Source organism: Amphibalanus amphitrite, unplaced genomic scaffold (genome assembly GCF_019059575.1).
Source record: "Amphibalanus amphitrite isolate SeventyFive unplaced genomic scaffold, NRLGWU_Aamphi_draft 001519F_arrow, whole genome shotgun sequence".
Lineage (NCBI taxonomy): Eukaryota > Metazoa > Arthropoda > Thecostraca > Balanomorpha > Balanidae > Amphibalanus > Amphibalanus amphitrite.
The window spans coordinates 60540-75664 of NW_024883012.1; the positions used below are offsets into that span (position 1 = coordinate 60540).

The 15125-nt window shown below is 45.3% G+C and overlaps 2 protein-coding genes across 3 annotated transcripts in view; one reads left to right on the forward strand and one right to left on the reverse strand.

The window, feature by feature from the left end:
- LOC122373579 (SH3 and multiple ankyrin repeat domains protein 1-like) overlaps positions 1-15125 on the reverse strand; it is a 99540-nt gene that overhangs the window by 34272 nt on the left and 50143 nt on the right. The gene's annotated exons all lie outside the window — the stretch shown is intronic.
- On the forward strand, positions 10163-12410 carry LOC122373581 (pollen-specific leucine-rich repeat extensin-like protein 1). The gene is made up of 2 exons (XM_043351797.1): positions 10163-10218; positions 10723-12410. The coding sequence occupies exons 1-2, from the start codon at positions 10180-10182 to the stop codon at positions 11854-11856; spliced, it is 1173 nt and encodes a 390-aa protein (XP_043207732.1). The 5' UTR covers positions 10163-10179; the 3' UTR covers positions 11857-12410.

Sequence of the window (15125 nt, forward strand, 5' to 3'; positions counted from 1 at the left end):
TCCTGTGCCCTCAGGTCGTCATCAGTACCGAGGTCAAGAAGCCCAAAACCTCCCCGGTGGCTCCCTATGGTGCCCCCGCCCAGCCCGGCCTCTTCTCCGGCCTCGGCGGCCTCATCCTAGGCAAGAACGCCCTTCTTCTTCAGCGTCCTCTACTAGCTCTAGGACAAGTGGCTCAAGCTGTTGGAGACGGAGCTAACCGTCTAGCTGCGAGGGTGACACAGGCGGGGCTATCAGGATTTCAAGCTGCCTCGCAGAGTCTAGGTTCGGCGTATGCTCCGCCAGTTGGCGGAGTGCCAGGAGGAATACCACTTGGCGGAGTGCCAGGTGGCATTGGGCCACTTGGCGGAGTGCCAGTTGGAGGCGTGCCAGCTGTTGGGGGCTACAAAGGTCATCATTCGTTTCATCATCGGTCGAAAGGTCAACAGCATGCGGTGCATCATAAGTTGAAAGGTGCGGCGAAGAAGGTGGCGAAGGCGGTAAAGTCTGTAAGAAGGTGAATGCTGGATGGAAGCAGCTACTGAGAGAATGTGGAGGACATCAGGAGATACAGGACAGCATCGAATGACGTCTAGCAGAATATCAAAGAATGGAGGAAAAGAAAAGTTTCATCATATTCATCATCATCAGCATCAGCAACATCACAAACCTGCATCACAAGCAGCCGAGACCGCCATCATTCTTATAAGAACAATGTATTGCAATGACATTGAGTGAACAAGTGCTATTTGAGAGTGTGTAATGTGTGTGCAAGTCGACAGTTAGTGTTCTCCTAAGTCCTAACGCTTCCCATGAAATAAAACATTATTGAAGATCTTTGCATTTCGACACCACTGCTGCTTACAACATAACACAACACTTAAGCACGGTTTGTAGAAAACACAAGTGTATGGCACTGATGTGGTTAATAAACATCAATAGCTTAAAGGGACCCTCCAAACTTCAAAAAAGTTTATGAATTGGCATAAAAGTGATGTCGCTCGGTTCAGAAAGAGCGAAAACGAATTTCTACCAAATTTCACCGAAAAATATTCACCGGTTTTCAAAATATTTGACTTTTAGTTTTGTTTACTTTTTTGGGATCTCCGCTGTTTCTAGTGACTTTATTTTAGAAGTGCGGCGTTTGCGGCAGATGTTGCGCGCAAGTAGCATATACCACCGCGTGCTAGAAAACGTTTTAGTCAAACATTTAAAAATCGTTAGATATCTGCGCTGACGTCACACATTCAGAGGGGTATTCCTAAGCATTAGCCCCGCTGAATCAAAATGCTGCAATTTTGAAATTCAATATTTCCGATTTAAGGCATTTCTCGATGCTGTGAGAGCCGAAACCGGTAATTGTGAGCCAGGGACCCCATTTTGGCTATCTCAACTCAAATCTAATGTTAAGGTGGGAGGGTCCCTTTAACCCTCGCCCTGGCAGGGGGGGGGGTCGATGCGACCCCCCCCCCCCCTGAGGTTTTTCGAAGATAGCGGAAAAAACGAGCGCCGCCAAATTTGGCACAGCCTATGGGGCAGCCTTTTTACATATGACCTGAAAATTTCAGGTCCGGGTGACCTTGGGTCAGGTCACCAGGTCAGAAAAACCGGTACAAGGTCATGGTCAAATTTCAATTTTCTTTTTGCACCTGTCCAACTCACAGTTTTCGACTGATTTCCTTCAAACTTTCAGGATGTGCTAAGTTCACCGAGTTGTATAACATATAGTCCGTTTTTTTTAGGTCACTGACCTGAGGTCAGTTAGAGGTCATTACGTCGTAATGTTAAGCCTATGGGAAAATACTAAATTCGGAAAATACTGGAGATATCCGCTTCGTTTTATCACTTTTGTGCTTTGAAACCACGGTACTTAACAGCAGGTCACTTGGTGCTTCTTTGTTTGGTGTACTTATCCATGGGTCAGGTCAAATGAGGTCAACTGAGGTCAAATGACGTTTTTGCCAATAGCTTGGCACATAATGACGCTAGAGCTTAAAAAATGGTATCATTGTGTTCCTAGTGATCAGCCGAATCAAATGATATGCGATATGATGCAATTTGGTTAACTTGAACTTAATTTATTAATTTAAGTTTACTTAAAATTTAGGAAAAACTTTAAGTACACTTAAGCAAGCTAAAAAGTATATCATTCGACGCGCCTTGACGTGCTGAGTTCACTGGTGCTTTTCTTTTTGCTCTATCTTAATTAGATCAAAAGTTATAAGCGAAAAACTTTTGACCTGTTTTTAGCGAAATTTTTACATTTATACCCCCCAAAACCCCCCTAAATATTGATCTAGAGCAACCAAATTTGCACAGGGGCGAGAACTCCGGGGGGCCCACCTACCTACCAAATTTGGTGTTTCTAGGTGCCATAGGAGCCAATCGCGAGGGGGGGGGTCGCATCGACCCCCCCTGCCAGGCCGTGTTATGAAAAATGCCCTGCCAGGGCGAGGGTTAAATGTCCTGTCCATTCAACGCACCAGCCTGCATTTAGAAGTTCAACAAACCCTTCAACTGGAAGCTGCGTAATTGAGTTTACGGCTGACATTACGCATAGCTGGTGGGACTTTTGTAGTTTTAATGTTGTACGGGGCGCATTTTATCTTCAATATAGGGTAGCCTGGGGCAAGACGCCCCAGATAATTTATTTTGCTACATAACTTTTGTCCCACATCACCTGGAAGGCCAAATTTGTGCTCAATGCGTTCTTTGGACATTTTACTTTAAATTCCACCCCTCAAATTCATTCACTTATGATCGAACTCCCAGCTAGGAAGTGATTTGTGAAACAACTGCAAATGGGGCATTTTGCCCCAACCCCAGGGCAAAACGCCCCACGGCCTGGGGCAAGAAGCCCCATACTCTAGATTGAAGATTAAACATGCTAGTTGACTAAATCGTATATGAGAGGCCCGTTAGACCTTGGGAGGCACGGCACTGAAGTTAGCACCTTCCATCCTGTCAGGTGTTCAGCTATGACACTATTGTATGTACAGGTTTTTCACCTGCCTCATAAGGCCAAATAATAAATCATTGCAATGCAAATGTTAATCAAATACTTCCTTTGCCATTAATTTTTTGAGAAAAGCACATAAAATTGCATAGAAACTTACTGTTCGACAGTTACCGAACATTAGGAAGTGGGTATTCGGAACAACACATGAGGTAAAACGCCCCATGGGGCTTTTTGCCCCGCGACCTACTGGGGCGTTTTACCCCATCACGTAGTTCGGTCAGAGAACAACGCCTTGCACTCCAGCAAGACATAATTTAAAACGGACCAACCCATTATCCAGAATTGGAGGATCAAAAGCATGCGATAGCATGCTTTTGCATCCGGAAATTCCCATTGGTGGGTCGCTGAAGAAAAGTTCGGCCAAGCCTGTTTGTCAGTATGTGAGTGAGTATGTGAGTATGTGAGTTTGTCCAAGCCTTTTTGGACCTGGAGTCAAAATGGGTGGACCGATCGGGACGAAAGTGGGACCGTTCGACTCATCTCCGGCGAGGTAAACTTTTGGTACTGGCCTCGGTTCGCTCAGTGCTTCGTGGCACATGCTATTCCGCTTCAAAGTTTCGGTGACACGAAATTTTTTGTCAAGGCTACAGGTCAACCCGAGGTCACGGACAAAGCCACACTGGCGGGACACATCGGTAACACCTTGAACCAGTTTCCAGGGGGGTCACCGTCTGCGAGGGGTGCAGGCTGCACGTGCTGGGGGCGGAAAACCGTTTTGACGTGAGGTCCTCTGGCTCAAAGAAATTTTGAGCTATCAACCTCAAAATCGGTTCAATGGTAGTCTCAGGCAAGGCCTCCAAAATAGTGCACATTTGGTTGAGCTAAACTCTGTGGTGCATGAGCTATGTACGTGCAAGCCGATTGCACCCCTTCGTGCGTTGCCACGCCTGCAGGGTAAACGGCCGCTCTAACTGGTTCAAAACTTGCAGGTCATAAGAAGAATACATTGAGTCATAACATTCCGGCGAGATAATATCCGAGGGGTGCAAGCTGCGCGTGCGGGGGGCGGATAACGGTTTTGACTAGGGATCCTCTGATCCCGGGAAACGTCGATCTAGCGACACAAAAGTCGGTACACTGATAGAACTAGACACACGCTACATGAAGTTATGAAAATGACTGCACTGGGGTGCCTGGGACATGAACTATGCACGTGCAGTTAATTCATACCATACTGTAGGTAGATATCCGCACCAATCTCACGTGCTTCGAAGCATTTTTGGGATGTTTCGTTTGGTTTCAGGTTCAGTCCGGCCCCCAGTCAATGGCATTGGTAGCTTCACGCTCTGGTGACGTAAGCAGAGCGTGAAGGTTTTTTTATTTTCCCTTCACTAGTGCTAAACCTATGGGAGAAACCGATTTCGAGGGCAAAACTTTAAGTCGATTTATGAACTTCTTAGTCGAGATACGTAAAAACCTAGTATACCACACGACTGCCTGATCTTTCTTCTATCGATACCCGCATTCACTTTGGCGATGGGACATACATAAAACGCTGAAATATGGCGATTAGCGGGAAGATGTCATCCTAAACGGTATCATTAAATTACATCTTGATGGTTGCTTTCTCGAATGCTCGGAACGTACAGAGTAGTGATGAACCTGACCTCTGATTCAAGCCGGATCTTGCAATACCAGCAGCTTTTTAAGGTCAGGTCAGGTCACTGACCTTTGACGTCATAAGTGAACCTCTGCACGGTCCTCAGATACCGCAAGTTCGCAACGCCCTCAGTGTCAGAGCAGATTTCACAAGGAGATGAAACTTGCAGGACCTAGTATCCTCCAGAAGTCTCACAACGTGTATATCTCGCTTTTTTATTCAAGGTCACATGAGGTCAGGCCGGTCATATGAAGTCACCATTATAAGCCAATGGGGGAAACTTATAAACAGCTATTTTGGAGCCCAGAACGATCTCAGACTAGCTGTAACACACACAACCGTGATTATTTCATGCACTCTTTACAAGGTTCGATGCTTCATTTTTGCACCAAGAGCTTGCATGACGTCATTGATGACGTCACTAGTGTCATAAGTTTTTCGACAATAACTTCTGATCAAATTGAGCTAGCGATTCGGGAAAGCCACCAATAGACTCGGGAAGACCTGCCAAATCGAATGATATGTGACATGACCTCCTTCGACCAAGTTCGTGCCCTTGGGATCTCTGACCTCACCGTGACCCGAGGTCAACACCCAAAGTTGGCCTCACCCAAATAAAAAAGAATACCATTCGACGCGCCTGAGCAGGGCGAATACGATGCTGTCAAAATCACGGCCCTGCAATCATTTTTTTGCGAAGTTATTCGCCAAAACCGAACCCGTACCTTGGGCCACTTAACCTGACCTCAGATGTCACCGGTTGACCTGAGACCTTAAAATCGGGTACAAAGCGCTGCATCTCGTAACGACACACACGCTCGTCTTTTCTGCGACGTTCTAGCTCCATTAGGGGCGAAACGGCGAGATGGGGTCGTACCCCCCCCCCCCCCCCCGGCCCCCGGCCGGCGCGTATGTAGAAAACCAATAAGTCCGGCGAGGGTTAAGCGGGTTCCACTGTGCACAAACAGCTAAGGGTTGTGCATTTAGTATGGTCATGAGAGAATCCTGTTTGATTTGGGCTCATAATACAATGCATGATCACTTCTTGTTCATAAGTTTAAGTGATTTTATTCTTCCCAAAAACAAACAATAAATGCTCTTCTCCATATTCCCCTTCACTCAACAACTTTTGATCACTTTTCCCTAAGGTAATGCATTGGTTAAAACACAAATGGATGGCTCATCTCAATCGTCAATACTTCTGTCTCCATCAGCCTTTGATCATGGTGGCAATGCAATGTGATGATGACAGCATTCCATTTATCACCACTGAAACACAACTTAACTCAAAAACACTCATATACATAAATTTATTTATCTCCATTTGTGCAAAATTACTTAACTTATCACATACTTTGACTATTGCTTCAGAAAGACATCAGACCATAAGATTGTGTGAAACAAGAAAAGATTATCAGGCAATAGAGTTGATATATGTGTAGATGAAGTCCAGATTGTAGACTTGAGTTTGGTAGGTTGTAGGAGTTAGGTTGTAGGTTTTAGGCTGGTGGATTCGTAGGTAGTATATTGGTAGGTTGAAAGCTTTGAGTTAGAAGGTAAGGTTAGGTCAGGTTAGATGTTCAAAATCTTCACTGGACTTCATCTTCACATTTACCACAGAGTTGACACTTGACAAGCTGTGCCAGCCAATCTAGCAACTAAGTATTCCGCACTAGCACGCACATAGGCTGGAAATGTGCACAATCACACGAAAAAAGGCTGCAAGCTTGGAAACTCTGCACTTATATGGAAACTACAGCAATATTCAATGATGTCTCATTTGCCTTCTGAAAATTTCTTAGATAGCATTGCATCAACACTTCAACAGTGTCAGCTCATATCACAGCACAGCCGTTCGGCATGGCATTTACCAGATCATTGCACGCATTGTGCACTGATCCACACAAAATTCACACCACAATTAATCTGCACTGCATTGTGCATTGGCTAAGTGCCTCTGCCTGCACATACATCTTGCTGAACTGCCATTATTAGCAATATAATGTTGCAGCCGCAGGCATTGTAAGCGTCAGAAGAGAGCCTGATGTTCTGGAGATTAACAGAGCAGTTTGAACATGCTTGCAAATCTGATGTTATTCATAGGTCTAAGCCTGACTTCGAGGAAATTTGAAGAATAATTTGAAACCAGTTGCAATACTGTTATTCCAGCCGTTTCAGTTTCACTTTTCAGCGAGGTTGTGCAGGGCCATAACAAGGCCTTCTTCACTTCAAATAATAATTGCCATTGCAAATCAGAGGCAGAACTGAATACCACAATTATTGAAGAAAATTCTAAAAGTGAAAATCACTGCGACGAAAAAAGTACTGACGGCAGGAGACGCGATTTCAATAACAGAAATAGCATATCACCCAAAGCTACCTATACTGTATTTTGTTTACCTCGGCCGCCGAAAACACGTGTTTTTTTCCGACCGACTGCATTCGCCGACTCGCGGTCCCAGATGACGTAATCAACAAATAATTGGCCAATAGAGATAATAAAAAATGATTGTTGGGACAACATAAGAAAAAACGGGTAACACAATATAATTTTGTTATTTAATAATGTCAAAAATTCGTCTTAACGACCTTAGATGGGGACTTTTTACTCTATGACGTCATGTGTGCCAACAGTTTTCAAGATGAAGTATAACAGTGGAATAAACCTACCTCTATTTGTAACTTGTTCGCCATTTCTGTCGACATTTGACTGCTACCATATCCCAAACTCTGACTGTACCCGGTGTTCTATATACTCTGGTTCAGTCCAAGCTCAGTCTGGGTTTCGGTGGTTTGGCCCGGTGTGTGCCCTCAGTACCGTTCCTCCAATTCTGGCCCAAGGCAACGCAAGAGCGCTGCCGGCATCTAGTTATAAGTGTTAGACACTAGTTGTTCAAAATACATAAAAGTCGTTAACCTGATGTGGACCATAAAAGAACGCCATGATGCATAATCTGACTACAAAACATAAAAATCACTCCAAAAACAAATTTTTGGTTTTATCTCCCTAAAGAGTTATCACAATTTCTTTTCAGTTTGCTCATATAATGATCATATAGTGCACGTTTTATAGAAGAGAGGATGTTTCCCCAGAACCTTGCCAGTTCCGAGAAACATCGGTGAGGCGTTTTACCTCGGCGGGGCGACTTGCCCCGGTCTACCCTAACACTCATTTAACCAGGAGCCTGCCACTAATAGGGTTAACCCGCGCCCCACTGGGGGGGGGGCTATTTATAGCCCCCCCTCCCGTTTTTCTGCAATAACTTCCAAACCGCTTGACGGATCGACGCCAAACTTTCAGTACCTTCGGCTGCATCAATTTGACACCTTGTGTCAAAATTTGAACTTCGTAGCTACCATAGGTCGGCCGGAAATGACGTCAGAGTGACGTCATGTTCGTCCGATTTCGACGCAAAACATTGAACCACGGCAATCGCTCCCAAGAGCTCAGTTTTTAAGCTAGATCCAATTTCTTTGCATGAAAGAACTCAGAATTGACCGCGCTATCAAACTGCTATCTCGGATTTTCAAAATTTTGAAAATTTCGAAAATTTTATATAATAATATTTAAAATTTATATTTTTATATTTTTTCAAAAAGTTTTTGACTTTTCGAAAAAACCGGAATATATGTGACAGAACGCATGATTATAACTAACTCTAGCAAGTTTTAGCTAAATATCTTCAAAAATGGCCAAGTTATACGCATTATTGCAAAAAATTCACAATTATTAATTTTTCAAATCAATTTTTCAGTACGTATTTGGCATCGTACACCAATATAAATGGCACCATCGTGTTCCTGAGCTCAAACTGCATCCAATAGACACCTTTTTTGTTGAAAAATTTCAACTTCAAAATTTGACCTTTTTTGACCTGAAAGTGACCTGACCTAAGCTAAATTCGACTCAAAATGACCTCGAATGACATAGACGACATCAAATTCGAAATCTATGGCCTAAATGGACCATAAAATATGTGTCACGTGACCGACGCATGATATAATATTTTCGTGACCTGTGATGACCTGACCCTGACCTGAAAATCAAAGTACAAGTTTGGTACCCGCAAGGTATCTAGAGCATCTGTTCACGAGTGTGGAAACAAAAAATGAGCCTGATCTGACTTGTAAGACGGCGGCCAGAGCCCAAAATGTGAACAAGTCAAACTGCTAATAATTTTTACTTTGACCTGACCTGTGACGTCATCGGTGACCTCGAGGTCAATGAAATTAGGTTTCGCTCGACAGTTTTTCCGGGGCTATCAGACGCCGTTTGAATTTTGACGATCGGCCCAGTAGTTTCGGAGTTAGGAGGGGGGGCTATGAATAGCCCCCCCCCCCCAGTAGGGCGTGTTATACACAGACCCCAGTGGGGCGCGGGTTAAGGCGCATTTAGCGTTAGAGAAACCTCAGAGGGTAAGATATGGTCACGACAATTAGCGCAGAAAGATCTTGCCCAAGTGTGGTAAAACGTTTAACGTGTGAGCGTTTCCCTTTCCTTCTCATCCATCAATGACCAGTTTAACTGGGGATTAGTAGCATTCGAAGTACAGCGGTAGGACAGTAGGATAGATGACACGATTATTCGTTTCACGATTATCCTTGTTAATTTCACTTTCACACCTTGGCATATCTCGTCCTTTTGCGTTTCAATAGCTTTAGAGTGCTCTTTTTTTCTGGATTCTCTTGCTCAGCATTACGAAGTTTCTAGATGTTTTCAAGCATCACTAATCTCAATTGGCTCACCGCAAAAATACACATAGTTTCTTTATAAAAGATCACGAAGCGCGGTGCAATGCATTTGGTATAATTTACTCTCATGACGCATTCCGTGCATAACAATTTCTGGCGACAACATGTCAGTGCTTATGTCTCTTATGTGGAATTGAATTGAGTTATAACAATTCGTATGCATTGATGAGCTCAGGCTAGCCATAAGCAACAGCGGAAACTTTCATCTCCATCCCAATAGGGATTTTTCTCACACCAATCGGAGAGACCTGCAGCCTCCGGAGCTCTAAAAGCTGAGATAAAACGACTTTCAGGGGTGACAATGGACACGATTTCTCTGACAGCGATTATGAACTCTTCTAGGCACAAGTCTTCTAAAAGTGGAGAGGATTCCTTCGACAGTGAATAAGACGGTAGTTAATGCGATCTTCCTCATTGTCAGTATGGCTCCTTTGACATTCGAAAGGACTCCTTTGAAATGTTTACGACTTCAATGATGCTGCAAACGTTAACAATTATTGGCAAATGGCAACTCTGGACACTGGCAACTGAAAGGGATTCTCGTTTGGTCAACAGAAGCTAATCCACCTTTAGCAGTTTTTCATCCTTCGCTTATAATTACACGCACTTCCAACCTCCCTTGCGCAAGTTTGCGAGGATTATGCCGAGCTCCTGGGCAGTCTCTCACTCAAAACAGGTTGAGTAGAACAGAGGGCAATGAACTCCAGCATTATGCTAGCCACAAAACGAGCCTTTACGTGAGTTCTATCGCCTGTTACGATCTCGTATAAAAGAGAAACGAAGCGAGGTAGAGAACAGAGTACAATAGAGAGTGGTGTGCGCAGCAGCCAGAATGAAGCTCTCACTATTACTTCTTTGTGCATGTGTAACGGTAGGTGCAAATGATAAAGGAGTTAGATAAATTAGGAGAGATAATGAGAGAGATATAAATATGGGTTTGTTAAGTGACGCCTTACAATACCTAGCAAGAAAATAAGTGCAATGAAACGTAAATATGTTCAGTAGAATACATGCCAAATAATTATATTAGTGAATATTATGACACATAAATAGCCCTCTCACGTGGGTTGCATGGGCGTTTTTGCAGTCCCATTACAAAATCTGGATAACCTATAGGTACTATGCCACTAAACCCTGAATTACATTGTGCAATGTCATAAACTACTCAATATCATATACTACATGACTACTCGCAATATGTACATTAGTCTATGGCAATATTCATGGCCTTTGTGAGCCCTATCATCTTACGAAGTCAGCTCCTAAGGACATGTCAAAATGCACTTTGATACGCTAACATTAGGCTGCAGGTCCGTTGTAATTTCTACCCTCAATTCCAAACCCCGTATAACCTTTCCACCCTCTATGCCCCCAGGCGGTAACAGCAACAGAAGATGAAAACCAGCCCGAGCCCATTCCCGGAGATCGTCGAGGGCGCTTCCTCCTCCTAGGCAAGAAGATTCTCTTCGCCAAATTTATAGGACTCGGAGGCAAGGCACATGCCGCGGGGGTTGCCGGGGTTGCTGGTGCAGCTGGTGCCGCCGGAGCAGCTGGTGCAGCTGGTGCAGCTGGTGCAGCTGGCGCAGCTGGTGCAGCTGGGGTAGCCGGCGCCAGTGGTGTAGGAGTGGTGCATCAAATCACCAAGCCAATTGTGACGGTGGCAGAGCCGATAGTGATCATGGCACAGGTGGAGCGGGAGCCGGTTTATCAACAAACGGAGCCGGTGTATGTACAGCAACAGCCGGAGCCACAGCCTGTGTATGTACAGCAACAGCAAGAGCAAGAGCATGTGTACGTCCAGCCACAGCAACAGCAAGAGCATGTGTATGTAGAGCCACAGCAACAGCAAGAGCCTGTTTATGTACAGCAGCAACCAGAACATGTTTATGTACAGCAGCAGCCAGAGCATGTGTACATCCAGCCACAGCCAGAGCAAGTGTACGTCCAGCCACAGCAAGAACATGTGTACATCCAGCCACAGCAACAGCCGGTGATTGTTCAGCCACAGCCACAACATGTGATCGTCCAGCCACAGCCAGTTTACCCCAAGCCAGAGCCTGTTCATGTTGTACAGCCACAGCCTGTGCGAGTGTATCCACAGCCAGAACCAGTTTACCCCGAGCCTCAGCCGGTGTACCCCGAGCCTCAACCGGTATACCCCAAGCCAACGCCTGCACCGGTTTACCCCAAGCCAACACCTGCACCGGTTTACCCCAAGCCAACGCCTGCACCGGTTTACCCCAAGCCAACACCTGCACCAGTTTACCCCAAGCCAACTCCTCCGCCAGCTTACCCCCAGCCTCAACCAGTGTACCCCCAGCCAACGCCGGAGCCCTACCATCCACAACCGCAACCAATTTACCCCCAGCCTCAACCGCAACCGGCTTACCCCCAGCCAACGCCTCCGCCGGTATATCCCCAACCTACGCCGGAGCCCTATCACCCACAGCCATCCCCAGAGCCCTTCTATCCTGAAACCCAGCCTGTTGTACCGGTACCCTATAGCTAGGTAGTAGAGAAACGTTGATGAAACGTTGAAGGGTCTCTCAAGTGTCGTGCCAGTGTCTTCCATTCGCTGTAGCTTGACTAGATAGACTAAGTTGCACAGACTTGCTCTCAAGTGTCATGTTGTTCTTGGTCGCTGCAGTTTTCTTCAACAACGTAGCGGATGCTGTCTTGAATCGTGACGTGAGTGTCATGCTGTTGTTTTTGTTCTCTGCAGTTATTTATAGCTTCAGCAGCGCAAGACTCCTGAGGAAACGGTCTTGAATAGCTGCTTGAGTGTTATGTTGCCATGATGTTCTTTTTAGCTGGATTCAGCAGCGCTCAACTCCTTTCTTTCTTGAGGGTTCGGTTGAGATGTGTGTTGTTTGTACAAGCTTTGGGTCTTACTGTTCGAACAACGTCTGTATCAAGAGTTTGGATTCTATGTGCGGTACCCACTTCACAGAACCTGACTTAGAACATCTGAAACTCATACTCAACTAATTTTTGTTAATGTGTTACGCACAATGTAAACATGTTCATGTGCACTGTTGTTGAATGAATACATGGTCATTATAATTTGTTCTGTAGCTGGCTGCAACGTGGATTTGCAGCACTTTTGTTTCGGAACTCATAATTTGAGTTTGAGATGGTGGGATAAGGAAATCGCTTGACGTTATCTGCTCAGCAGAGTGAAAGACCCTGCGTCCGTCTAGACATGCATCAACAGCATTGATAGGCAGTGATAGGCAACCCCCTAAGGGTTAGAACTTGACCCATTTAAGGTGATTTTAAGCATATGCAACAGCTGAAAGACCAAAGTAAGCCTTCTCCTTAGCCATCACCTGCACGAAAGGGTGCCATCCCCGCATAGTTTTTTTTTTTTAAGGGGAGGAGGGGAGTCTGCATCTGTGAACTGAGACATAGATATGGCGCCAAGCCTCTAATCTAGGTTACTATCTAAACCTTTTCGTCCATGATGTATGTTCTTCTGTTTCTCATTCTATTTTCATGGCATCTTGTCATCAGGCTCCGTATACAGTAACTTGTACTGACATGTAACACAAAATAGGTCGTCTGGACTAGTTTCGGATCTTGCCTTGGAATCTGCACAAGCGGAACATTTCCTTTCGTTATACCTAAATATAGGAAACTATGCGTCCAACATTTCGTACCTCAGGTTACGTGATTGGTTTAGGTGTTTGGCACCTTCAATTACGAATGCAGTATTCTGGTATCAGATAACTTCAATGGAATCCTTAGGCAGCTTCCTTCACTTGTAGGCATTCTCTCTATGCTTTACTCTATATTCTCTCCGTGCATCGTGAAATGACACTTTGTCACTTTGTACCTAGTTCACACTCGTGTTTCTATACTTCACAAAATCGTGAGGATTATCTCACCAGTTCGCCAGCTTGCGATCCCATGTCCTCTGTTGCAATTTATCACACTTGCAATAGCGACATGCGACCAGTCTAGATCAAACGTGCTTTAGCAACGAAACACGACTCCATAGGACTAGTTGTTGAGAAACTCCCTCAGTATTTCTACAGTTTCGTTCAGTTTATCAGTCTGGTTTCATGGTTTATCCCGGCTTCAGGCATGAGGTCCAGTATAAAACTCGAAAGAGTCTCCGCACACTTCACACTCAGCTTTGTGAGCGTTTACAGTGCACAAGTCAACTGAATTGTGAGAGCAACATGAAGGCTTGCTTTGGACTCCTTGTGGTGGCACTGGTGAGTGAGCTATCCCGAGTTGTACATATAAGTAGTAATCCCAGATGACAGCTATAGATAAAGACACGATCTGCTTGCAAGCTGTGGTAGCGGAATTGTAGTTGGAGTAGATCAAACAGGATGCTATCTTTATATGTAATATCCACTTGACAAGAAAGTGGAAAAATGTATCTAACAGCCAACTGCATCATTTGTGAAAACTTAGCCGTTCAATCTTAGGCGTTTCGCAGCAATCCAAAGCATCCCAATGTAATCCTTCTCACGTTCATTTTGGCGTATTCATTAGAGCCACGCCAGTTGTCGAGTTTTCTTTACATCATGAGCTAGCGAGTGCATTAACTTACTACCTTCGCTGTTCTTTTCTCAGATGGCTATGGCGGCCAGCGCAGCCGATCCCAAGACTCAGCCTGAGGTCACTGACACCGAGCCTGAAACCGACACTGGAGATCGCCGCGGAAGGCTGCTCCTCCTCCTCCTCAAGAAGAAGGCTCTTGTGGCGGGCGCGCCGCTGGTAATCGCCAAGGGAGTGGGCGCCAAGGCCGGCTTCGCCAAGGCTGCCATCGTCAAGAAAGGAGCCGTGGTCGGACTGGGCGGCCTGGCCGGAGCCGCCGGACTCAAGGGACTTGGAGGACTGGCCGGAACCGCCGGACTGGCCGGAACCGCCGGACTCAAGGGACTCGGGGGTCTAGCAGGACTCGGAGGAGTCGCTGGAGTTAGCGGACTTAGCGGAGTTAGCGGAGTTACCGGAGTTCGCACCATCCACACTGGAGGCGTTATCAACACCGGAGGCCTTGTCCACACTGGCGGCCTTGTCCACAGCGGTGGCGTGATTTCGAAGGGAGGCAGTGGCGTAGTTTACGTCCAGCAGTCCCAGCCCCAGTATTACCAGGATTCGGCGGACACTGTTGTCCTGCCTATCCATGTAAAGGTACCCGCCGGAGAAACTCACCACCATTACCACGGTACTGATTATTACGCGGATCAGCCCTCTCATGGCGACTATTATGCGCCGCAGCACTCATATGGGAAGTATTAAATGCAGTTAACAAACAGTAGTAGACATTCGCTTTTTGTGCTAATAGGTGCTTCTCAAAATTACAAAGCTAAACTGAGTGGGTACTCGTTGAATCATTAAAACACATTTCATCATCAATCAAAATCTAATTGATGCACGATAAATGTGCCAATTTACTCAGAAATATTCATCATCATTGTTCTACTTCGCTCAACATTGTACGATTTTCATATCTAACTTTTCGTGTTCGTCTGCTTTGTCATGCTTCAGCCGTTTATATTTGTGTGTCCCTGTTCCAAAGATCAATTACTGTTGTTTTATTCGATGCGTGTCATTGTTTCATGTGATGTCAAGCGACACAGCATCTATGATAGTTAGAAGTCATTGTAACATCGTGTGTCCATTGTCTGATGTGTGAGGGTAAGGATACCGATGCTGAATACATTATGACGTTGGGAACAATTAGTATTTGTGTTTTGTTTTTCACTGAAAAGCTAGTCTGAATGATAACCTGGATCGGTTCGAAATATCAAGGCAAACAGG